Below are 27,405 nucleotides of genomic sequence, written 5' to 3' on the forward strand. Positions count from 1 at the left end.
GACGAAAACTGGAGAGATGGATGTTAACACACTTCTATGGTGGAGATGAATGAATTAATAACGATTATTGAAGTGTTTGCACCCTCATGTCGTGAGTGTAAGTCATTTTTATAAGCATTTATGTACAACAACAGGATTAAGGACTATTTTAACACACGCTGTCCCGTTTCTGACTCACTGCTGATTCATTGGTTGACACAAGTTTGTTTAAATACTTTACTCGTTCATGGATAATTGTGTGTCATAATATTAACAGAAAAAGCTCAAAAGGAGAAAACAAAAATAATTGTATTTAGAAAGTACTTCAGATGTATTCAATATGTACATTTAATACTATTTGGTTTTTCTATAACCATTTATTTATTTATCTAGCTTTTATTTAATGCAGTTTTACTAATATTGGTTATCATAGCTTTATATTCTTTTCTATTACTTTTTTTATTTAATTGTCCAGCATTTATTGGTCTTAAGTTGCATAATTTTATTATTTTCTGCTCTCTTCACGCTCCACATTTGTTCAGTCTAATTTTCAGCTCGTCAGTCGTCACTTTAAACTTCTCTAACCGGTTTATAAGCTGCTCTACAAATACAGTTTGATTGAGACACTGCACCTCTAATAATACATGTTAAACACTGGAGGAGAGGAAATACTCACTAATTAAACACAATATTAAAAATGGGAAAGTTCACTTCAATCAAGAAAAGAAACCTAAAGAGTTCTATAATAAAGCATCATAGTGGTACGAGATGACGAGGATTCAGAATGAAATGAATCTAACTAAAGAGAGTTTATGTTAAATATAAAACACAATGCATCATGGGAATGCCTCAAACTCCTGCACTGACAAATGTGAAGGGAACAAATGATGGCGACGGTTTGGAGATGAACTAACAGAAGGACGTGACACTGAGTGGACACACGGAGCCCACCACGTCATCCAACTGCAGCTCTGACATCAGTGTCAGTTTGGTTGTATTTCCTTTGGGTCTTTTATATTTTTGTGTATATAATTCAATGAAACTTTAAATTATAAATGCACCTGCGTTTGCGGCCCAGCAGGTCTGACCTCTTGATCCCTCTGAGGGAGTTTTAATAATCAGGTGAACTCTGTCACCCTGGTTTTCCATAAAAATACAAGTTATGTTCACACATCAGTGATCTGGGGGCATATATGTTAAAAAAAAACACACAATTTTATTTTTTTGCCATTTTGCACAATTGAACACAAGCTCGTTTAAAATCAGTAAAACAGTTTAAAGTAAAAAAAAAAAGTAAAAGTGGCATCCAAACATTTCATAAATGTTCTGAACATGTTCTGACTCATTTTTAGTGTGATTTTCTAATAAAACTAGAATGTTTTTTTCTACAGTGGCAGCAGCAACAGGTAAGGCTGATTCGTTTGACAAGGTGTTATTTAAATACAAAAATAAAGCGGGACTCATGCAGGCACTTTGAGCTCAACATCCGTGCGAGAACCTTTTGGTGGACCTTAAAACTTTGAGTAAAAAAAAAAAAAAAAAAAGGTATCTCCCACACCTGAACGAGGCCCTTTGGGTGGAAATGTTACAAAGGTATCCAGGCAGTTCCTCGGGAGGAAGTGAAATAGTCTCCAGGTCCTCGTCGGGTCGGCTTTAATCCTTTAAATTCAAACCCTACAGTTCTGTGGCCGGACCCCACTCGAAGTCCTCCGCGTCCTCGTCCTCGTCCGAGCTGTCGCTGCCTCGGATCTGCGTGCGCCTGAACTGGACGGCCTGGTGATGATGCGCGAGCCTGTGAGGAAAAAGGGGGCGGGGTTAGCAGCTTATGGCCTTAACGGCGCGGCTTTACTGCGACGGCGAAAAAGAAAAAACGATAAAGAAGACTCACACGATGAACTGAGGGCCCTTCTTCTCCCCGGAGGAGGCTTCCTGCGGCTCTGCAGAGCGAGCCTGCAGGAGAGAGACGACAAGGAAGCGTTTTGGTTCCTCACAAACTGAGACATTGGTTTGACCTAAATAAACATGTGTAATGCTAACAGCACTTTCGTGTTGTTTAAGTGCATTCACGACATTTCATGAATTCCTGAAGAGGACCGACGACCAGTTTCCAAACTGCGGGTGAATTTGTAAAAACAGATATCGCCATTAAACCTCCTGAGTTGATTATTCATGCAGCTTTGAACGTAGTTTTACTAAAACAACCAGGCTGTGAATGACGCATGAAAAAACCCTTGAAAGGTTTTGGTTGGCTACATTTTTTGTCGTCAATATTCACATTTTTGTGTGTTTGTACTACATGATACACACAACGTAATGTAACGATTATTGACAAATATTTTTTTTATTTGGATAAATAGTCATCACAGTTTCCTCAAAGTGTAAATTTACAAATTTAAATGGCTTGTTTTGTACAAAACCCAAAAAATAAACCAGCAAATATTTACATTTAACAGGATATAATCAGCTACAGTTTGACTTTTTTTTGCTTAAAACTCCAAAATTGGGTTTGTTGTTAATTAACCAACTAATCTTTTTGTTTTATTGCTGCCTCTACTGTTTGTCTTCACCATGTAAAGTGACTCGAGCACCCGTTTAAAGCGCTATACAAATAAAATGCATCATTACGAGTCAATTCATCTGAAACAGACCCAAACACACGGGAACGTTCCTTCAAACGAGAGCCGTACCTGCTGCAACTTCTCCTCGATCAGCGACAGGCTGGCGAGCGGCGGGCTGTCGCGCTGCACCTCGGCGTACGTGGGCTCGCTGTCGCCGTACCGGGCCAAAGGGTCGGGGGCGATGAAGTCCGGGGGTCCTTCTGACGGCGTGGTGGGCGCGATCACGTCCAGCGCGCTGAAGTCAGAGTCCGTGAAGCTGCGATGCGAGAGGTCCTCCTCCTCCTCCTCCTCGGCGGCGGCGGCGGCGCTGCCCGGCGGCGGGCTGTAGCTCTCCTGCCGCGCCGCCCTGGGCTCGGGCACGTGCATCAGCGGCGGGATCTCTCTGGGCGAGCGCGACTCGGCTTGAGACTCGTCGTCCGAGTTCGGGCTGAGGCTCCCCGAGGCGGGCTCGGACGAGCGGGCCAGAGCGGCCCCGATGACCCGGGAGCCTCTGCCGGGGAGCTCGGCGGCGTTCTGGCCCGGGTACGCCTCCTCCAGGTCCTCGTTGTCGGTGTACACCTCTCCGTCCGTGTCCTCCAGGTCGCTGGCGGCGCTCAGGTAGTCGGACTGCATTTGGTCCAGAGCGTCTAAGTCCTGCTCGCCGCCGCTCTCCAGCTGCACAGGAAGGAGAAACATCTCAGTCACTGCAGTCCGCCTCCGGACTGACGGCAACAGACGCAGGACAAACTAGTGAAGTACATCACACAGGTGCTCACTCTTTGTTTCTGTCTGCAATAAAACATCCAGTTACATAACACAGAGTTACTCTGATGGAGCAACGTTCACTTATTCTTATGTTTCACGGTCACACAAAAGACACAACCAAGTTTCAGGTGAATTTTAACTGAATTAAAAGTATCTCACGATCCCTTTTGGGGTGAATTTTTACAATTAATTCCCAAACTTACCATACACTGAACTATTTAAAATGCACAACATGCTTTAGTACATGCAAGGTTGTGAATCTATTTCATGAAGGTTGACCTTTATGAATATTTTTCATTTAACTGCAACAAAAAAACTTATTTTAAACGCCTTAAATCAATATAAGTCGAAGTATTTTCAATATTTTTTCCATGAACCGGAGTCGTATCCAGTTCGTTTATTCCTGTAAATTCAGTGTTTTAAACTTAAAGGGTTAGTTCACAGTCACACAAAAACACAAACAACTAACCGAACGACGCAAACTAGCAACTGTTGTGAAGAAAAATGACTGCTTAATAAAATATATTGCCAAGTAAGTTTACACACAGGAGGGATTCGTCCTGGGGGGGGGGGGTGAGTAACATTTAACATGAAATAGAGTGCAATAAAAAGGGTGCATGAATATTTACATTCAGTATGAAAATTAAAGTTAAGACTAGGATAAAGCGCACGGATCGACGTGGTGATGTAAAAGTGACAAGTGTATTTAAGTAATTAGGTGAAGTGGCAAGAGAGGAAATACAGCCTGAACTGTGCCTTTAAAACAAAGAGAAACCGGTTTAAACGTGAAACAATTAGACGTGTGTGTGTGTGCGTGTGTGTGTGTGTGTGTGTGTGTGTCGTACCTTCACTTCAGACACCCAGACCGGTTTCGACTGCTGGTGCCGGATCTTATCCTTGAGACTCTCGTACCAAACGTTGGAGCCGGGCTGCAGGTCGATCCGCGCTGGAGGGAGCGAAGAGGGTCAGAACAAAGAAGCGTCTGTTGCTCGTTCAAATGATCAGACGCGACAGGAAAAGGCCTCGCTGGCGGGTCGCTACCTGAGAAAAGGTGGCTGCAGTGCTTCCTGAGCTTCAGCGCCTGCGTGTACAGGCGCCTGGAGCTCTTGTTGGAGTCGGGGCTGTACCTCTGCCTCATGGCCTTCACGTCCTTGCGGCTGTGCGGGTCCAGGTACAGCACCATCGGGTGGTACTGGATGTAGTTCAGCCGCTCCACCGCGGTGGGAGTGATGTCCAGCAGAGGGTGCTTGTCCTAGGAAACGAGAGGAGGGAACAGGGTGTAAGGAGCCTAGACGTCGACATTTAATTGTTTTTACATCAGATGGATGTTTCAGTGAAACGGCTGAGTGAGAAAGGAAACTAGTTTTAATGAAAATGAAACGTGCATTACAGACGGAAGAGAAAAAGCAAAACTACAAACATGAGCATGTCGAAAAAAGTCATAGTATTTATTACAGAATTAAATATATTTATATATGTAAAGTATGTTGGAAGAAGTAAAAAGTCATAGTATTTATTACAGAATTAAATATATTTAAATATGTAAAGTATGTTGGAAGAAGTAAAAAGTCATAGTATGTATTATATAATTAAATATATTTATATATGTATAGTATGTTGGAAGAAGTAAAAAGTCATAGTATTTATTATAGAATTAAATATATTTATATATGTATAGTATGTTGGAAGAAGTAAAAAGTCATAGTATGTATTATAGTACTACATATTAGAGATAGATAGATTTATAAAGTTGTTGTCAGATTAGCGCCCAAAGACACCAAATGGAAAAACTAAACACACAAAATAAAATAATATATATATATATATATATATATATATATATATATATATATATACATATATATATATATATATATACATATATATATATATATATATATATATATACATATATATATATATATATATATATATATATACATATATATATATATATATACATATATATATATATATATATATATATACATATATATATATATATATATATATATATATATATACATATATATATATATATATATATATATATATACATATATATACATATATACATATATATATATATATATATATATATATATATATACATATATATACATATATACATATATATACATATATATATATACATATATATACATATATATATATACATATATATACATATATATATATATATATATATACATATATATATATATATATATATACATATATATATATATATACATATATATACATATATATATACATATATATATATATATACATATATATACATATATATATATATATATATACATATATATATATATATATATACATATATATATATATATATATATATATATATATATATATACATACATATATATATATATATATACATATATATATACATATATACATATATATATACATATACATATATATATATACATATATATATATACATACATACATATATATATATACATATATATATATACATACATACATATATATATATATATACACACAATAGAATACAAAAAACATGCATTGTGTATTAAGTAAATTCAATTAAATGTAAACAGAGTGTGCAAAATATGCAAAATATATATACACAATAAAATACTATACAAATATTTATATTTGTATAGTATGTTGGAAGAAGTAAAAAAGTTATAGTATAAATGAGTATAGATTCCTTTTTTCATGATCTAATATTAAAATACATTCATTTCATCGCCATTTCCTTTATTTGTAACATTTGTGTGTCTTGTGAAATGACTGTAGATGAGTGATTGTGTACTGAGACGCACACATTTGTATACTGATTGTGTTTCTTTTGGTGTGAAGATTGCAATCTCATTAAAAACCCTCTGAAAACAATCCTCACCTTCTCTGCTATTCTCCTCACAGTGTCCAGCTTGATGACCGTGGAGCCGCCGTCTCCTCCTCCGCTGCGAGGAACCATGTCTGCGTGACGCAAAGGAAACATTTATGAGGTCTGAACCGCGACAAAAAGAAGGTTGTAGGACCGACTTTTATCCTGCTGAGGAGTCTTGATGAGCAGGAAGAAAACCACCAACCTGCCACTTCATATTCATCAGGCTTCTCTCTGGCCAGCTTCTCCATGGCGATGTCGTTAAGAGGACCCAGGATGACGATGGGGCGCTTGAAATTAGCTGCAGACACGATTCAGGAATATTGAAACAGGATCTACTCGATCTGGGTGGGAGGATAAACAACAACAACAACAACAACACACCCACCTTCTCTGAGCAGGACTCTCTCGTAGGCCGGGAACTTGCCCTGAATGGTGAGCTGCAGCAGGTCGTCGCGGGACCGCCGGACGTTCTTATCGTTCTTTTTGTTCCCTCTGAGCCCCCGTAGTTTCCAGAACTCCGCCCTCGGCCCGGCCGCCTGCCTCTCGCCGCTCACCCGCTGCGCCTGCTCGATGCTGGCCATCGTCTCCGCCCTGCGGGAGAAGAAGAAGAAGAAGAAGAAGAAGAAGTAAGACCCCGAATGTGCGGGCTAGAAAACCCACGTCTTGTTCCCGACCCCTCCGCCTCCCTCCACCCGTACTTGGCCTGGTTGGGGATGGTGCCTTTGTCCATCTCGTGCAGGTCGTTCCCCATGCGGCTGGCCAGCCAGTAGCCCATCTTCCCGCGGTGCATGGTGTCCACCACCCTGAACACCTCCCCTCGGGTGAAGCTCAGGCCGATGGGGCCTTCGCTCTCGTGGTCAAAGTGGGTGCGGATGTAGAAGTTGTCGGCCAGGTTGGACTTGATGATCTTCTTGTAGACTGAAGAGGAGGAGAGAGGTGAAGGTGGAGGTTCAAGAAAAAGCTTCTTTTTTTTTTTTACCCACGAGAGGTGTAGCGGTGAACTTACTGTCCATCTTGTTCTGGGTGCAGATCTCCACCTGCTCCCCTTTCTTGATGTTCAGGAGGAAGTTGGCGGCCTCTTCGCGAGTGAAATGACCAAAATCGACTTTATTCACCTGAAGAAAAGGAGACGCGCGTTAAAGGAGGAATACTTTCAAACTCCAGACATATTCATCTGTGATCTGTGTGTCGTTTGAGTTCTTTCTCTCCCTCTCATACGTCACATGAAGTGAGTATTTTACAGGATGATTCTAACAACGCATGGAGCTACGAGAGGAGCTTGAATCCTGGGTGGATTTTGGCGGCCCCTGTGGACAGAAGCGGTAGTGTTTCCTGAAGCATTCATTCAACATCCTGTCTTTGTATGCAGGTTTTAAGTGACGGAGTAGACAGGACACACCCGTCGGGTGTCATCGGGTGCATCCCAAGTCTCTTAATTGTCGATTCCTCGGACGGATTTTAACGCTAGACACGCCCCCTCGCCGTTCATCTGTTATTTGATTGGACGCTGCAGCCGCAGACAGAGTGAAGACGATCACAGATTAAGTCGTTTATTGAGTCGCCGTCTGGTTAAAATATGTTCATTGTGGGTCTGAACAACACAAAAGGACCACAAACAACTTGAAAGATTTGATCTGTCGTTTCCTTCAATAACTTTTATTTTGTATGTAATTAAAACACTTTTTACAACATGTAACGAAGAGAAACCATCATTATATTGGGGGTTATTTTATACCGATGTCACAATCTGAATTTCAAAACATACCGACGTAAAAAACACGCATTCCTCCGGTAGAAATCGATCCACTGAACACAGTATAAATACCACACACACGTATAAAAATACTCAATGCAGTTTGTTAAACAGGTAACAGACGACAGAGAAAACATCTCCACTCTGACGGTGTTGACATGCGTGTCTTTATTAATATATAAGTAGTAGTTCAACACCATTAAATCCACTGAAAACATTGTACGGTCCGTCACACTGATCACGTTCACAGACACAAACTCCCGCCGGCTGTTAAAGCCGATCCGGATGCGATCGGCGGCCGCAGTCGTCGGAAACCCGACGTCACTCCGGGAGGAAAAGCGCTTCAAATATATTTCCTCGCGTCCCCTCTCCTCCTCGCGTGGTTTCCTTGCGCCGCTCCGTGCATCCCTGGTGGGCGGGACTAAGACGCAAGGAAAAGACGCCAGTGAGGGAAACGAGGGATGCAAAATTTAGTCTCCCATCACCCCCGAGATGCAGAGGAACAAGCTTTCCGCTAACTCGGGTTAATGGTTAGATGTATTTTTATGCACTTTATATTAGTTGTTACGTCAGATTTATCGCGTTGTTTCTTAAACAAAACCGGTTCGTGGCGTAAAAAAAAGAAGAAGGTTGTACCGCTGCTTTAAAACATCGCTCATGTTTATCGCGGCAGGGTTCTGCGAGCCGGTTCTGCAGCAACAGAACCAAATAAACTGCGCTCCCTCATCTCATGTGACCTGTAAGATCAGCTGACGCGCCCGAAATAAGGGAGCTGTAATCATGAGTTTCAGTTTCTAGACGTTGAATTAAATATCGCTCTTTTCATCAAGCTGGAAATGAACTACCGCACAAAAAAACCAGAGTATTCATTCTTGAATGTTCTCACCTGCATGATCTGGTCTCCCTCTTTCATCCCCTCTTCGTACGCCGGGCTGTTCGGCTGAACGCCGCCGACAAATATCCCGACGTCGTTGCCCCCGACCAGCCTCAGGCCCACGCTGCCCTCCTTCGCGAACGCCACCGTGTGGACGTCTGAGCTGTACCTGAGAGCCAGGGGAACAATTAGCGAGCGCGTTCGTGCGACTGCGTCGAGAGGAGTTATGAATTATCCCCACGGCTGGATCACTGACCCTGGGTTGGCTGCCGGGTAAGAGTCTGGAGGGAGGGAGTAGATGGGCTCCTCTTCAGGCTTTGCTGGAGGAGAAATGGAAACCATGAGACCAGTTGTTTATTAATCTTAGTGTTTGGACCATAAAAAAAAAGCACAATTAAAAAACTGCACCGCTTTGCTTCTCTTTGGCCAATCATCGGCCATTTCAGAGCCGTTCTACTAATGCAGAACGTTACTTTGCAGATATTCCAGCTCACTAGATCCTCGGATCACAGTGCGTCGTCTCGAAGGACATTTACAGGTCCACAAGTTTGCAAAGACAGAATAATTCATATAGAATTGCCTCTCTGTATAAGGGCAACGGGACGTTGAATGAAATGACTCATACAGGTTGTTGTAAGAAGCTCGTCTGGTGGGAGGGGCTTATGACGGAGAGGCGTCGGCCTCAGGATACAAGTTGCATTTAAAAAAAACTTCTTTTGCCTTTTCAGCAAACTTCCTAACAACTTGAATTCAATTTTTTTGCCAAATGGCACCAACAATAAACTGCGTACTCCAGCTTTAAAATCAATAATCAACAGTAGAGCTCCGTCTTTATCCTTACAGTAGGTCGGAGGGTTGCTCGCCGCCGACACGCCGGACCTCAGGGTGTCCTTTCCATTCGCGGCACGAGGAACCCTGTGAGGTGGAGAAAGCGAGAGCTGTGATGTGTTTGTGCGACCACACATTTCGGTGGCAGGAGCAGCGTGCGACGCGCGTGAAGCGCTTCGTCGTACCTGCGGCGGTTGTCGTCCCGCTCGGAGCTGCCGGACCTCCTGAGGTGCGACAGCTTGTCCGACTCTGAGGAATCTGACAACGACAGAAACCGTGGGTCAGGACCGACAAAAACATGACAAGGAGGAGGAAGAGGAGGAGAAAACTGACCGTCAGGAGGAGGTCTGGTGGGAGACGGGCCGCGGCGAGGAGGGTCCTGCCTCACGGCGACCGACGTGGTTTGGATGTCAGGCAGGACTCTGATTGGAAGACAAATGCATGAAATTAACTACAAAAACACACTTTGATGTTTTTTTTGTTGTCATCTTGTGATGGAAAAAGAAACATAATCGTCTGTTAACGGTCAAATACCTCGTAAAAACGAAAACATTTGATTGTCATCGCTGCAGGAGGCCGTGTCATGTGCATGTGTGTGTGTGTGTCATAATGTGACAAACAGTGTTTGGATGAAGCAGATAAACCGGTCGGGCATCCTGTCGGCGTCACGTGACGCATCACTGCTGCACGTTTGCAGGTTTGATGCATTCAAAATGTTTTTTTTGTTATGCTCAAGTTGCAGAAACACATTTTCATTCTGCTATCGGGGGGAAGAAATGCTTCAACTTCTTTGAATGATCACATGAGTTTTGGGCGGCGCTGAGGATGCAGCGACGGTGCCTGCAAGACGGAGATAACGGGGGAAGAGGAGGAGCAGGCGGCGACAGCTCCATCCGGGGAGTGAGGCGAGTATTTCTCTAACAATACCCAGAGGCTGCTTCAGCGTGTATTTCATTCATTTATTTGTACTTTTGTGCGTGAAGCTTTTATGCTGACATCATGGATGGGAATAAAAGTTAAATATATAAAAAATGTGCTCATTTTTATATATTTTTTGGCTTTTTCAGAGAAGTTTTCCAGGTTAATTGGTCTCAGTGTTGATTCCTCTAGTAACGCTTTATTCTGGTAACCTTTTATGGACCTATGGAGCAGCTGGGAAATGATTTCTAGTTGACTATAAACAAGCAAATGAGAAACTGGAGGCGTGATATGGTTCAGACTGTACACCTGCTCAGGTTGCAGCAGCCTGCTGGTTTACCGTCAACAGCTGTTTTAAATGTCGGCCCTCTTGGTGACTTCTGGGTTCGGCTTCTGTCGAACGCCGCGGACATGAAGCATCGAGGCCTCAGGCAGCAACAACCTCTACATTCATCTCATGTTTCAGGACCGATTGTTTTATCATTAGACACTAGATAAGGGCAAGTGTTGTGGAGGAGGAGGAGGAGGAGGAGGAGGAGGAGGAGGAGGAGGAAAAAGAAGAACTACTACTGGAGTGAAACTGAGCTAGACTTTTAATATAAATGTGATTAATAAAGAGGAGGAAGAAGAAGAAGGCAAAGAAGGAGAAAAAGAAGAAGAAGAAGACGAAGAAGAAGAAGGCAAAGGAGAAGAAGACGAAAAAGAGGAAGAAGAAGAAGTAGGCGAAGAAGAAGAAGAAGAAGAAGAAGAAGAAGAAGAAGAAGAAGAAGAAGAAGAAGAAGAAGAAGAAGCCGAAGAAGAAGAAGAACTACTACTGCAGTGAAATTGAGCTATACTTTTTATATAAATGTGATGTTTCCTCGTGTTGGGAAAACAAGAAGTGTTCTTTTTTTATTATCTGGACACATCTACAGGCGTGTCTCACCAGTATCTGGCGTGTCTCGCCTGTATCTGGCGTGTCTCACCAGTATCTGGCGTGTCTCACCAGTATCTGGCGTGTCTCACCAGTATCTGGCGTGTCTCACCAGTATCTGGCGTGTCTCGCCAGTATCTGGCGTGTCTCGCCAGTATCTGGCGTGTCTCACCAGTATCTGGCGTGTCTCACCAGTATCTGGCGTGTCTCACCAGTATCTGGCGTGTCTCACCTGTATCTGGCGTGTCTCACCAGTATCTGGCGTGTCTCACCAGTATCTGGCGTGTCTCACCAGTATCTGGCGTGTCTCACCAGTATCTGGCATGTCTCACCTGTATCAGGCGTGTCTCACCAGTATCAGGCGTGTCTCACCAGTATCAGGCGTCTCTCACCAGTATCAGGCGTGTCTCACCAGTATCTGGCGTTTCTCACCTGTATCAGGCGTGTCTCCCAGTATCAGGCGTGTCTCGCCTGTATCAGGCGTGTCTCACCTGTATCAGGCGTGTCTCACCTGTATCAGGCGTGTCTCACCTGTATCAGGCGTGTCTCACCTGTATCAGGCGTGTCTCACCTGTATCTGTTGGCCGTGTTGGATTTCACCGGCACCGCGGATTCCCCGAGAGTCGCGGACTCGTAACTGGCCTCCGATTCAGAATCCGAAGCAGCTGCAAAGATCAATAAATGACACAAATAAGGCAAAAAAAACAAAAACACACACAGACGTTCCTTTTCTCGACAGTGCACACACACACACACACACCTCTCTGCGGCGGGTTGCTGGCGGCTCTCCATCGCGGCGGCGAGTCCGGCGGCTGCAGGGCGACGTCGGGCAGGACTCTGGAAGAGAAGAGAAGAGAGGGAGGCGGGAGTGAGGGAGGAGGAAGACAACAGATCTCAGTTACGTTTGGAGAGGGGGAGGCGCGGGCTGCGGCTAATTTGTGACGATTATTGATGAGAGGATGAGACTGAAATGTTGAATATTCACCTTAGCGTCTCTTGGGAGGGGGAGGGGGGAAGCTCTCTCTTTGACGGTTAACTGCTTTGTAACAGTGAAACATGCAGATTTGCAAATGGGGAACTAGTCTACAGACAGTTTGATTGGACCGCGTCGGTTTTAAAATCAGCGTTTAGCCACATACAGGAGAGCGACATGTTGTGGAAGTCACTTTTATTTCATGAAAAGCCAACTCAAAAAACACAAAACACTCGGGTACACAGTCAAAAACAACACAAGTCAAGCCAAAAAATAATTAATCAAAAAAGGCTACAGACATGAGAAGAAGAAAAAAAATCATCAAAATCAAGATTAATAATAAAAATAATAATATTTAAAAAGGTAAATACATGATTAGCTAAATGTTCAAACAGAACAGGCGTGCACAGTCTGCTCAGTGTCCCAGTCCGGGGAGGTCTTGGGTGGGTTTCGGGTGGGGGTGTGGGGAGAAGGTGGAGGAGGGAGGGGTGTGGTTGGACCTTCATCTGTACCTGTATCTGCTGAGGGAGTCCTGACTGTAGGTGGTGCTCTGCCTCTGAGGAGGCGCCAGGCTCACTTCAGACTCTGAGTCGGAGTCTGAGAAAGAAAAGAAGGTGAAGTGAAACGGCAGCAGGTGACTTCACCTGGATACATATTCATATTATTCTTCACATTGTGCACGTTTGTATTGTTTTCACTTTCTGCTTTCTACCACTGGATGGTGCAAAATGACACTAGGCAGCGTTAACGGCACTTTAAAGTTGATATATAAGGACAGAAGAGTGAAAATTAAAACACTCCCAAGGTACATAAAGCAAAAATATCCAGACTCTCCGAGCCTTAATCATCACATTTATACTGTTGCTGTAAATGCAGTTATGATAAATAAAGTTTAGAGGGTTAATTTATATCCGCAGTAATTAATGTACATCAACACTTTTCACTTTTAGCAGCTTTTAAAGGGGACGCATGAGGTTTATACTCATAATTTGGGATTACACCAGAACATATTAAGATGCTTAATGTTTATTAAGTAAGTCTTTTTTTTTTAATACTGTCTTGTCTGCTGACGCACGCCGTGCACACACAAACGCAACGCCACGGGTTCAACGCGCTGCACAGACCACCTCTCATGTTTGCTCTGGCTTTAACTTTATTTGACTGTGGACGTGTTTTCAGCAGCAAATAATCAAAGCAAATATTGTCAAGGAGCCGTTAAACAAGTCCAGGATGTGTGTGTGTGTGTGTGTGTGTGTGTGTGCTGACCTGGGGGCAGGACTTTGAGAGGAGAGCTGACCCTCCTCGGCGCCTCGTGGCGAACATCGATGGGGGACGCTCTCAGTCCCGAATAGGCCAGATCAGGAAGAACTCTGTGTGAGAGGAGACAGTTTAGCGCTAATATCCGGCCCCAAAACAACCGCAATAACCCCGATAATCATTCAAATAAGCTTTAAAAATGGCACTAAAACATACAGCGGGCACTTTAGCTTTTATTTAAGTATTTTTTTTGTGTAAAACAAACACAAGTTAATAGATTGTAGTCAATAAATAAGAAAAAAAAGATAAATAAATACAAAAATCAACAGTAAGTCTATCGTTTTGACATGATCATTCCTGTCCTGGCTTTATTATTGTAGTTAAGAGGGTAAAACAGCCTTTTCACGATTATCAGATTATTCTCTCCGATCTATTTGAACTCATGTAACACATATTTCCTCTCACTTGTATCGGCTGTCGGGCCGCGGGCTCCGCCGGCGCGGCGCCGGGGAGGCGCTGCGGTCCGAGTCGGACTCCGACACCGGCCGGCGGGGCCGCGAGGCGGCGGAGGAGGAGGCGCGGGAGGAGGACCAGTTGGGGACTTGAGGGGAGTACCGGGGGTCCGGGAGGATGGACATCCCAGAGAGGGACCTGGAGGAAGAGGAGCAAATGTTTAGTTCAACCGCGTCTCTGGAGCGATCTGGATGTCGCTGTCGGGTCAATATGAATAGAGGTTTTGTTGTGATAAAATAATACCTGTGGTAGAAAGAATCATAACTATTGATTGTAATATAATAACAATCATGTGAAAAATAACTATTAATTCTAATAAATACATATTATTTATTGGAGATATTAAATAATATTTTTGGTAGTAAGAACCACATGAATAATATTAATTCTTCTATAAATATATATTATTTTGTCTACTGTTATTATAGAATAATACTTTCCTTCCCTTCATTTTACTTTCCTTCACCTTACTTTCTTTCACTTTACTTTACTTTCCTTCACTTCACTTTACTTTCCTTCACTTTACTTTACTCTTCTTCCCTTCACTTCACTTTACTTCACTTTCCTTCACTTCACTTTCCTTCACTTCACTTTCCTTCACTTCACTTTCCTTCACTTCACTTTCCTTCACTTCACTTCACTCTTCTTCCCTTCACTTTCCTTTCCTTTCCTTCACTTCACTTTCCTTCACTTCACTTTCCTTCACTTCACTTCACTTCACTTCACTCTTCTTCCCTTCACTTTCCTTTCCTTTCCTTTCCCTTCACTTCCCTTCACTTTACTCTTCTTCCCTTCACTTTACTCTTCTTCCCTTCACTTTACTCTTCTTCCCTTCACTTTACTCTTCTTCCCTTCACTTCACTTCACTTTCCTTCACTTCACTTCAGGTCGACATAATCGTGTGAATAATAACTACTGATTCCAATGTAAACATGATTATGGGATGTTTGGGACGTTACTGCATATTAAATATGACAACATGTGTAAACATGGAATGTAAACATGAAACACACGTGTGATGAGCTCAAACACAGTTTAACGAACACGAGTGAAGTTGAACTGACTTGTATTTGCCGGCGTCCCTCATGTCCGGACTCACCCTCCTGACGGGAGGAGAGGCGCTGCGGTCCGACTCGGAGTCGGACGGAGCTGAAGAACAAACAAACAAACAAACAAACAAACAAACAAACAAACAGTGGTCATTATTGTGTTGTTTTCACGGCGCTCGTCTCCTTCCATCTGTTGCTTTGGGACCGACCTCTGCGAGGAGCGTAGCTTTTGACGGGAGGCCGAGTCAAAGTGGAGCGATTCGGTGACGGATCCCGAGACTTCGGTGGAGGAGGATCAGCTCTGGTTCTGTGTGAAATAAATAAATAAATAAATAAATAATTAATATGCAAATATTCTGCAGTTCCTTGATTCCTCAAAAAGGGAATAATTCTCCCAATAATCCACCTCTTGTATCTCAGTTACTCATCACTGACTTCAGTTCATCATGACTGGAGTCTCTCTCTCTCTCTCTCTCCCTCCCTCTTTCTCGCCCTCCCTCCCTCCCTCTCTTACTAAATCTCTCTCTCTCTCTCTCTCTCTCTCTCTCTCTCTCTCTCTCTCTCTCTCTCTCTCTCTCTCTCTCTCTCTCCCTCTCTCCCTCTCTCCCTCCCTCCCTCCCTCTCCCTCCCTCCCTCTCTCCCTCTCTCTGTCTCTCTCCCTAAATCTCTCCCTCTCTCTCCTTCCCACTATCTCTCTCCCTCCATCCCTCTCCAAATCTCTCCCTCTCTCTCCCTCCCCCCCCATCCACCCTCTCCAAATCTCTCCCTCTTTCCCCCTCCCTTTCTCGACCTCCCTCCATCTCTCCCTCTCTCTCCCTTCATCTCCCCCTCCCTCCAAAAAAAGATGCTTCACAATAGAAAACATTCAAAACAAGAAAATGCACCCAACTAATCTTCCACCACTTGAGGCAGATTGTGTTGTTCGTTTTGTCGGCCGTTGTGTGTACCTGCGTGTCCGTTTCTCTCTGGCGGGCTGACGGGACCGTCTGTGAGTGGGCGTGTCTTCGTCCAGGTCTGAAATGTCTGACGGGAAACACAAAATTGTCATTTGACAAAATTCTGCAAAGACAAATGAGCTTTGAGTTCATTTCCTCTCACTCACTGTGGCTCAGAGCTGCTTTCACGCTCACATGCAACACCCTCCCTCCCTCCCTCCCTCCATCCATCCATCCATCCCTCCATCTCTCCATCCCTCACCCTCCAGCTCGGAGCTGCTGCCTCGGCGCCGCTCGTCCTCGCTGTTGGGGGCGCTGTCCACCACCTCCGGGATGCTGACCAGGAACTTGCGGTCGTCCCTGAGCACCGTCATGGTCAGTTTGCCGCGGCTCTTCTCCACCAGGTGCTTGGTCTCCAGCAGGGAGAGGTTCTCCGTCGTCATGCCGTTGATCTGGTGCGAGGGAGACGAAACCATTTAACAACAACAACAACAACAAAAAAGAAGGAAGCTGAAACACGACTTGCACAAAAGTCAAAGCTTCAGCCCCACCTTGAGGATCAGGTCTCCCTCCTGGAGCGTTCCCTCCTTCGCCGCCAGCCCCGTCTCCGTCATGTGCTTGATGAAGATCTGACTGCCGAGCTTCAGCCCGTACTCTGCAGAAAAGAAAACAACGAGAGTCACCGCCGCTCTTCCAACCGCGAGTGCGTACGTCCGGCGTCCACCCCCCCTCAGCGGTCTCACCGTCTGTGATTTTCTTCTTGAGCAGCGTGGTCCTGATGGGCTTCTCCACCACGTCCTGCCGCGGCAGCCTCTTGTACGCCGTCGTCATCAGCGGCAGCGCGCTGGCGGCGCCGGCGGCGGCGTGCCCGTTGCGGTCCGGCGAGGCGCTGCGGCCGCGGTACCGGTTGCCCTCCCGGTTGTCGCTGCCGTCCGAGTAGCGCCGCGTTCTCCGCGGGGGGCTCGGGTCCAGCAGGTTGGAGTGGGAGGCGGCGCGAGTCGGTCTGGCGGTCGCCGGGATCTGGATCTTGCGGGGGCGTTTAATCGTCTGGTCGGGAGGAGAAAGACGAGGGAGGGGAAGGAGGGGGGAGAGTCAGAGACGCGAGCCGGCGGTCGACGCACCGTGAAAAAAAAAAAAAGAGGAGGAGAAAACTCTCCTCCGTACTCACCACGTTGGCGGTCTTGCCGCACGACTTGAGGACCTGGATGGTGTAGGTGGAGTAGACGTTCTCCATGGACTCGCCGTTGACCATGACGATCTGGTCTTTGTAGCTGCAGGAGCACAAGCAGAAGACGCACACACACTCAGGACAATCGTGGTGTTGTTGTTGTTGTTTTTTTTATCAATGAAAACGTTAAGTTCCCGCGGTCTCGACTTACAACAGCCGTCCGATGGCCGGTCCGTTCGGCAGCACGTCCGACACCACCACGGCCGTGTCCCCGTTGTCGGGGTGTGGCTTGTCCTTGCCTCCGGATATGGCAAAGCCGAACCCCACTTTGGGATCCTGCCATTACGAGAAAGAGAGAGAGAGAGAGAGAGAGAGAGAAAGAGAGAGAGAGGGAAATCAAAGCAAGCACACGACAAACCGAGAAGAGGAAGAGCGATAAGGGAGGACGAGCGCATTCCAGCGGCGGCTGCGACGCCGGCGTCCCCGCCTGAGAGGCTGCGCGGGGTGCAGCAGGGTGTGTCGCTCTGAAAAAAATGAAATAAATTCCTGCCGGCGTCTGTGCCGTGAAGCCGAGAGGTCCGACGCTCAGTCCGGCTCAGCGAGCACTTTGCGTCGTACTGAAGGTGAGCTCCACGTCCAGCTTTTCCACTTTCACTCGCGTGTTTGTGCAGATCGAACAGCAGAGATAACACATTTCTCTTTGTGAATGTTTCCATGTGTGGTATATTTATACACATATAACAATACACATTCAAAGTAGCACCTTCTAGTCTGAAGTGTCATTTAAAGCATGTTATATTATTGTATATTTAACAAAAACAACCACTTACTTTTATCAGCGTTATTGTGTGTTGCTCCCATATCGTTAGCTCCTCCATGCCTGGTTTCTGGAAGAGGAAACAAAAAGGAAAAAAACACAACAATGATATTTAAAAGTGGGCTTGAAGCAAAGGAAAGCGCAGCTGAATTAATCCTAATTCGTAATTCGTAACGCAGGTCCTTACTGGGAGGAGAGGTGAGCCAAACAGGAAAAGTGTGTGCACGACTCAACCTGATCTCAGCATGCTCTCACCTGTCTCAATCCTGCCTGACCGGTATGGAGGAGGGGCTACTTCTGTGTGTGTGTGTGTGTGTGTGTGTGTCTGAGGTGCCGACAACATTGTTCACTATGCAAGTTGCATTGACACAAGTGGGGGTGACAAGTATCGGTCATTTTCTTTGTATAATTGTCTCGATTAATCAATGCAACGTTTGGCCTGATGAAATTTAGTAAAATATTCTTTTTTAATTTTCAAAAATGGCCACTGCGATTCACCAAAGATAAATGTGACTCGTCTTGTCGGACCAAATGAAAGCATCACCTCCTGCGCTGTGAGAAGCTGGAGGCAGCAGAACATTTTTTAAAATAGTTGACAATCATTTTTCTGTTAATTGACGGCTTCAGAGACAAAATGTTTCCTCTTCCAGTGACGGACACGAGGAGCCTTCGACTCATCTGAGAACAAAAGCAGTTATCACGCCTGCTGGACGTTGGGTTGAAGCTCAAACGTCTGGATATTTTTAAAGCGTTCATACTTTATTTCACAGGCGAGTTGTTAACGCCTCCTGAGAGTTACCAGATTAATTACAATAATAATAAAAAGGTGCACATGTGAGAGATCCTGTGACCCCAAACAATGTAGATGTGTTTTAATGACAGGTTTCATACCAACCACTAAACAAACACACCAAACCACACAGGTACTTTCTTTACGCGCTGCACGCCGACACGTTCAGCATTCCTCACATACTTTCTTTTTTCAAACTTAAACTAAATAAAATCGCTATATATTTATTTATTTTTTCATTTATTTAAATATTTACAAATGTATTTTTTATTAATAATTATATTTTTTATTTATTTTTGTATATAAAATATATATTTAAAAAATATATATATATATATATTAAAAAAAGAATAAATACAAATATATTTATATATATATATATATATAAATAAATAAAAATATTTTCTATATATAAAAATAAATACAAATAAATGTATATTAAAAAAATATCTATATCTAATAAATACATTTTTATATATAAAATAAAAAAATAATAACATATACTGCTGAGTAACAGAACGGGTCGAGCCAGCTCCTCCAGTCTTTAAAAACCGTTTCCAGTGCGTTTGAACACGAGAGTAAAATATGACACAACCAGCTCAAGGAAGTGACGCGAGTCATCGCTGCAGCAACGAGCACATTTACAACTCGCTGGAGCACAATCACCTGCCGAGAGGCCACACCCGAATACACATCGCCCACAAATACGATGAAGACGATATGAACACGGAGACCCTGCCAGCAAACTCTCTATGAAAAAACTCTTTACGTCTTTTCAGTCAATGTCTTATAATAAAACACAACACTGATGCACAAGAGGCCGAAACGTATGGAAGCCTTTTTATTTTGAACCTGTAATGTACCTCTTATTGTACCTGTATTGTACCTGTATTGTACATGTTATTGTACTTCTTATTATACTTGTATTATACATGTTATTGAACCTATATTGTACACGTTATTGTACATCTTACTGCACCTGTATTGTACCCGTATTGTACCCGTATTGTACTTATTATTATACATCTTACTCTACCTGTATTGTACATCTTACTGTACTTGTAATGTACCCATATTGTACATCTTACTGTACCTGTATTGTACATCTTACTGTACCTGTATTGTACATCTTACTGTACCTGTATTGTACATCTTACTGCACCTGTATTGTACCCATATTGTACTTCTTATTATACCTGTATTGTACATCTTATTATACCTGTATTGTACATCTTATTATACCTGTATTGTACATGTTATTGTACATCTTACTGCACCTGTATTGTACTTCTTATTATACCTGTACTGTACATCTTACTGTACTTGTATTGTACACGTTATTGCACCTGTATTGTACATGTTATTATACCTATATTGTACATGTTATTGCACCTGTATTGTACACGTTATTGCACCTGTATTGTACATATTATTGTACCTGTATTGTACCTGTTACTATACCTGTATTGTACATCTTATTGTACCTCTTCCATACCACCATACAGCTCAGACAAAAGAAGCCAAATTTCTATTTTTCTTTTTTTCCTTGTGAAAAGCTCTTCCACAGGAATGTCAAAACATGGCCGCCACAAGAATCTCAAGCTCGCCGGAGGAGTGAACCGCGAGTAAAGGTGAGCGGCGTGTGACCTGTGGACAGTGGACCGTTTGTGCGGCCGGGTTAATCATAAACCACAAGGGCCAAGAAAAACACACACAACACAAACTACCGCAGCAACTGATCCGATCGCTCAGATAAAAACTGTGGATTTTCCTAATCTGGACGGGACTGAAACCGGGAGCGTTTCAGAGTGAGATAGATATCGTAGTTTCACTGCAGGTGGAGAAAGACGGCAGAGCTGCAACTGAACGCGGACGAGCTTCTTGTTACATTAACAATTGATTATTTATAAAAATAATTGTCAGAAAATACTATTTTAATTCAATATTGTGTTGCTGCACAGACACATTACAGTCTAGAGGAGGAAGGAAACGTCTGTTTGGCTCCTGCTAGACAGACAAATGTATACTGCAACTACAAAATGAGTAAGAGATTATTGTAATAAGATATATTCTCAAAGCATTAAGGCCTAATGTGGACAACAAGAAGAAATAATATACATATATCAATATAAAATCACATGTCAGTGGAGTTCAAAGAGTCGATGAAACCATCATTTGCAGATTTAACAACTGAATCAAAATATGAGCCAACATTTGTCAAAATCCCGTTGCATTTGCTGTGCATTCAATACTCATATTGCAAATATGCAAATATACAAATTATGGTCACACCATCAGGCCCGAGGCGAAGGGAACTTCCCGAATAAGTTGAGATTTAAAACAATTAAAAATCAGGCTTTTGAGACAAGATATCCGTCTGCACTAAAAAAAAAAAAATCCATTATAGCGGTCAGAAGTGCAGTTTCAGTGAATCACACCGCGCATGTGAAGAAAGATCGTGACTGATGAAGACTTTTCAGGCCTCTGCACCTCGAGGTGCTCAGTTGGGAACTGGTGGTAATAATCTACGTCCATTGTCTTTGCTAGCGGCAGCGTTGAGCTCCTCCTCCTCCACTTACCCCTTGGTCTTTGAACCGTACTTCCATTTCCCACCGGGATTTCTAAGCCGAACAAAAAAAAGAAAAACCACACCTGTGGCCTCTTCCGGTGCTCCGTGAACAGCCGGCTCTTTATAGTCCAAACAGAAAGAGTCAGAAAAAACAAAGATTTCACCCCCTTCTTCCCCCCCAAACACAGGTTATCCAACACCGGGGATGGGAGGCTGCTGTCTGTCCAGAAGAAACCTGACCGCCTCCACCTCCTCCGCCCCTCCTCCTCCTCCTGAAATTATTTGTAATATGACCAGCCGTGGTGTTTCCCTCTCAGCGGGCGAGCGAGGAAAGAAACAGCGAAGGAGAGACCTCACCTGCAGCGCTCCTCCCCCAACGCAACCTTTGCCCACCGCCACCGCCACCGCCCTGTGATAACGCATGAAGGTGGAGCTGCACTGCCTCCTCATGACCCTCCCCTCCCCCACCACCACCACCACCTCGCCTCCACGCAGAGAAATCACAACAGCAAAGAGGAGAGAGAGAGGCGGGAGTGATGACTAGCAACGCTCCAGGTGTTGGAAACATGACATGGGGAATTCAAAACGAAGGGACAGTGAAAGAGAAACGGAGGAAAACTCATCATGTGTCATGCAAAAAATACTTTTCCTTGTTTTCCAACATGAGCTGCACAGGACGGGAGTTTTTATAAACTCTTCAGCAAGTTTGCACGCGGAGAAAACAAAAGATTGTCGTTGTTTTTATTGTCATTGCGATGTCGACTAACATATTTACACTCTGGGATTTTGTTTTAGTTCGTTGAAAGAGAGCATCAGGAGACGCACACTCAACATTTTACTTTTTTTTATTTCTTATTTTTTATTCAACAAGCAATTTGTTCATTAAATATAGCAGAAAACTCCACACGTTAACTATTTATTTATCTATCAGAGGTAATATCAGCGACACTATCGCACATTTCCCTCACATCAATCCTCCCCGCGGTACATAAATGCATGTTTTTAAGTTTAATTTACTGGTTATTATTAATGCATTAGCCTAAAAACTAAACACTGACGGACACATCATCTTCAGATTCTTTGAATTATTTGATATTGCGTCATAATCTTTGCATTTCTGAAGCTGTAACCAGCAGAGAGTTTTACTTCTACAAACAAGTGACTTTCTATATTCAAGCTCTTTGTTTCTTGAGTGCATACAAGTGGAAACGTTAAGACATAAACTATGAATAAAGCATCTTTGGGCTCGAACAAAGGTGGTCAGAAAACATACGTAATGACACTGGAACTACAAACTGATGGATTATGACAATACTAGTGCTGCATAATTGATCAAATTCCTATAAAAATTGCAATATGCGTGTCAAAATACCATTTTAATTAAATATTGTGGTGCTGCCAGATGTCCCGGCTTGCACATGACACTTTAAAAGACTTAAGAACAGCTCCTTGCAAAAATATATATCATTTTTTGTATGTTTTTCAATGAAAATGAGCGTTGAATCAGCTAAAAAATAAAGGCAACTAGATCTATCGTTCAGACATGAGGAGCACAGTTGCTTTCAGTCCACTTACGGGCACCAGCAGCAGCAGCGGCGGCGGCGGCTCGGGGGGCTGAGAGCCAAAGTGCTTCAGCAATTTCATCCGCTGCGTCAGATTCATTTTCTTCTTCTGCTGCAACTAAACGACAACAACGACCGTCTGACCACCTCACTTCAGTCTGAGCATGAAGTCTGTATCTCTTCAGGTCCGGAAGTCCACAAAAAAAACAACAACCTAATAATCCACAGAAAAGAGGCCGCACAAGAATTCAACTTGAAAACCTAGAAATCGGCGTCACGCGTTGACGTCGTTCCCTCTCTGACGGGTTCATGAAGTCAGACGGGGTCCTCTTGCTCCCGCTGTGAGGAGGTGTGCGAGTGTCTCGGTTCAACTGGTGTTCGTTTCCCACCGGCGGCACCGGCGGCTGAGTTTCAGCCCCGCTGGTGCCATGGTGACATCGGGGGAATGAGAGCGCTGGGCTGTTAATAATTGACGGGGTGTTGTTTTTTTTTTGCTGCTCCACTCTGGGCCTGCTTGCCCTTTGAGTGAAGTTTCCTGGGTTCCTGTGTGTGTGTGTGTGTGTGTTTCAGGGTCAGGAAGTGCCACCGTGGCAACAGAGCAGCTCTGATGGCATCTCTCTCTCTCTCTCTCTCTCTCTCTCTCTCTCTCTCTCTCTCTCTAAAAGCTCGGGGGCGTGTGCTCAGATCTTATTTTGTTTCTGTTTTCACAGTTTGACTTTGATCGTCAAAGCGAAAGGAGTCGCAGCGACTCGCACACGACTCGCTTGCAAAAGGAGGAGCGCTTCAGAAGAAGGGGGTAATCAAAACAGCTGACGTGTGTGTGTGTGTGTGTGTGTGTCACAGATCAGCGTGTGATTATCACAAGACAAAGTGTTTTGTAACGACGGCGTGGGCTCCGTCAGCTGGCCTCCAGCCGGTCAGAGAGCACCAGCGTTGAATTATTAATGGCTCCCCGAAGAACACAAGAGGCCGAGCAAGCAACCGCTACCGTTACTAAAACAAACACTCAGGGAGAGAAAAAAAAGGTGTGCCCCCTCTGGGAGGTGAACAATCACTCATTCCTGAGTCCAGGCTCCATCGGAGGCCTTCGTTGCGAGCTCAAGAGCGAACGTTTCCACCGCTGAGGACCTTTCTGGACACGGATCGGGGGAAATAATCATAAAGTGAGGGCTCAAATGGTCGATGATCTCTCGAGCTTAACTAGCGCCGCATCGATACGTTCACTATTAAATTAATCAGCAACTAAATCGATTTGTCGTTTCTTATCAAGGGGGAAGAGAATATCTGCTTCCAGTACATGTTGATTCTCTGGTTTATTTCCTCCTGTGTGACAGCAAACTGAGTATCTTTGAGTTGTGGACGTCAACATTTATAGACCGAACATCTAATCGATCGAATCAACAATCGATCAGCAGCTCCTCGACTATCAGACCAAACCACGTCCACGGGTTGATTCCCATTCGAACATCCTTTCCACAACAACATTTCACCAGTTACGCCGACCTGCAGACGTCCACCTCTCGTCTGCAGGGCACCGCGTCCCACGTACAGCGAGAGGAAAACGGGAGGCCTGCTTTTCACTACCGCCACATAACTGGAATTCTTCAGCCGTGCAGCGAGCCAAGGAGCCTCTATAGTGCACGTTTATGACCGAGACAGACTGGAGTCCGGGGCTAGAGCGAGTGATGGTGATGGTGATGGTGATGGGGAGGAACAGCGGAGCTGCTCCTTTAAGTCAGCACAGCGATTTGAAATACAAATACTGCGGAGGTGAATGCAGAGCCGGTCTGAGCCTTGGAGCGTCCATTCCAGTGGAGTTACTCATTGGCATGGACTGTCAACAGTGTGTAAGCAGTGCAAACACACACTACACAGCTACCTGGACTCGCACACAGAGGGGTTCACTTGTGTCACGTGGAAAGAGACACTGCAGGAAACTCACAGATGCATTTTGATGCCTCATTCTTTAAAATCCATACAAAAGAACCGGTATTCATCATGATTTAACATGCGTTAGTTAATTACACTGAACAGGTTTTTTTTTTAATTATCTTAAACACGCAGCACAAACGTTTTGTAAAGGTACTCTGTGTCTTTTTAAGTGCATTGTGTGGAAGGTAAAGCTGCAGGGAGCACGTTGTTCACAGTCTCAAGCGTACAACCTCCCTCTGTTAGTTGGCGAGTGCTTGTTTAATAAGAAGGGAAATAAACTGATCAGACTTGTTTTTTTAAATAATAATAAAACGGATATGATTATACATGTGCCACCGTGTTTGTACCGAGATATTACTCCTTTTGTCCACGAGAACGACCTCTTGACAGCAATATTCGATTTTTACAAGGCAACAATTTCTCAATTGATTGTATATATATATATATATATATATATATATATATATATATATATATATATATATATATATATATATATATATATACACACATACATACACACACACACAATATTTGAAAAAATAGATATATTACATAGATAAATAAATATATAAAATATATATAAAATACATATATATATATAGAATACATATATATAATATATATACAGTACATATAATAAATAAATTAAATATATATTATATATATATATAAAATAAATACATATATTAAATAAATAAATACATTATATATATATATATATATATATATATATATATATATATATATATATAATACATATATTTTAAATATATATTAAATAAATAAATACATATAATTCATGTAATAATTAATTTATAATATAATAACACATACCATAATACACCACAATAAAAAACGATAAAAACACACTGCTCTCTCCTAGGAGAGAAAGAACAATGGTAACTTTTCCTCATCCATCATCCTAAACAACCTCACAGAGTAAAACACACTGACAGGAGACGAGGGGAGAGGAAGATGCAGCTGTTTGGGAATGCAAAGAAAAAAAGAGTCGATACTCTTGTGAAACTCTCTGGCAGGCAGGCAGAAACTTGCATGTGTGGCAAAACCAGTAAGGCGAGCATGAGGAAAGTTGGGCTTACAGTTAGCTGACAGCCACCAACCCAAACACACACACACAACAGGACACACACACACACACAACAATGCTACAGTGTGTACATTCTGTGAACCACAGACCAACATGTGTTATTTACTTGTCCACAGCCAACCCACGATGAAGGAACATGTAATGAAGCTATCAGGTCATTTTTACAACACTTAAAAACTGTATTAATTATTCAGCATTACCTTTAACTGCTCACCTCCATGTTTTATTACTCGTATTCCTTCCTGTTACATGTTTCTGTTCCCATTAACAGGTCTGTTCTTGCTAGTTGCTGCCTTCATGTTTCGTTTTATAATTAATTTATGTTTAATTTGACTTTGGTTTTGTACCATTCAGCATTTATAATAGCTGTGTTTAATCACTCGCTCCTTCACTTTAACGTAAATCATTTTGCCTGTCATAAAGTGTCTTTATAAATAAAGTTTTATTTAAGCTACAGGCCCGAGACGACACAAAAGCGGAAAAAAACGTTTAAAGTGAGTTTAAGAAGCTGTAATTCACACAAAACGTAACGTTTTCCTTTTAAATTACTTCAGTAAAACGTTTCACTTTCTCTTCAACTTCCACACTTCCCGTCGTCAGACTTTGCGAGGAAACATATGACTGCCGAGCAGCGAACGTACCTGTAAACCTGTGCACTTCCGGTTTGTAGATGACGCTTTTTGTCCGTCCACGTAAAAATAAAAACAACAAACAACTCGAAATCTTCTCCAACGTCTCACTCGCTGGCGTTGACCGTGTCAATAGTTTTGTAAACTTCCTCCTAAATCTTCCCGAGCACAGGTGAGGACTTGGAGGAGTGGCGGCTCGGACGTGCAGGTGAGTTTCGAGACGTCATCACGCAAAAGTGCCGCGTCAGAGACCGGAAGTCGGTCCTCCTCATAAATATGTCCTCCACCCAGTTTTGGTTGAGAGAAGCCTTTCTTTTTCGTCTTTAAAGAAAACATGGGTACCTTCACAGGATGTACACACAAAACTGTCCACACCTGGCAAACATTACACGTGTATTAGTATTTATTATAAATTTAAGAGATATTAAGATAAAAAGGCTGTTTTATTGTGGTACCATACTAGTTTGGAGTCCGCCTCTTCTTGTGAATGTGTAATTTCCCCCCAAAACAAATTGACTTAAAATATATTATATAAAATAAAAAATAAAAAAAAAATTACCTTAATAATGAATAAAAA

General features: G+C 43.1%; 1 protein-coding gene across 2 annotated transcripts; it reads right to left on the reverse strand.

The window, feature by feature from the left end:
• Positions 1–1,132: 1,132 nt before the first annotated feature.
• tjp3 (tight junction protein 3) lies at positions 1,133–26,937 on the reverse strand. Of its 2 annotated transcripts, none has more exons than XM_068592997.1 (30): positions 26,841–26,937; positions 18,249–18,305; positions 17,630–17,754; positions 17,419–17,521; positions 16,994–17,297; positions 16,802–16,905; positions 16,513–16,702; positions 16,263–16,338; positions 15,525–15,622; positions 15,331–15,415; positions 14,219–14,404; positions 13,763–13,866; positions 13,009–13,093; positions 12,284–12,360; positions 12,095–12,188; positions 10,026–10,114; positions 9,878–9,950; positions 9,706–9,779; positions 9,121–9,184; positions 8,877–9,033; positions 7,244–7,352; positions 6,936–7,155; positions 6,623–6,828; positions 6,440–6,535; positions 6,247–6,326; positions 4,383–4,593; positions 4,187–4,287; positions 2,667–3,251; positions 1,868–1,929; positions 1,133–1,771 (listed from the first exon to the last, which is right to left on the reverse strand). In XM_068592997.1, the coding sequence occupies exons 2-30, from the start codon at positions 18,294–18,296 to the stop codon at positions 1,654–1,656; spliced, it is 3,924 nt and encodes a 1,307-aa protein (XP_068449098.1). In that variant the 5' UTR covers positions 18,297–18,305; positions 26,841–26,937; the 3' UTR covers positions 1,133–1,653. The 2 variants fall into 2 exon arrangements, with proteins under 2 accessions (XP_068449098.1, XP_068449099.1); XM_068592998.1 differs by lacking the exon at positions 26,841–26,937 and adding an exon at positions 26,400–26,492.
• Positions 26,938–27,405: the final 468 nt, after the last annotated feature.

This window comes from Clinocottus analis, unplaced genomic scaffold, assembly GCF_023055335.1.
Source record: "Clinocottus analis isolate CAN_PGR_092001 unplaced genomic scaffold, fCliAna1.0.p SCAF_28, whole genome shotgun sequence".
NCBI lineage: Eukaryota > Metazoa > Chordata > Actinopteri > Perciformes > Cottidae > Clinocottus > Clinocottus analis.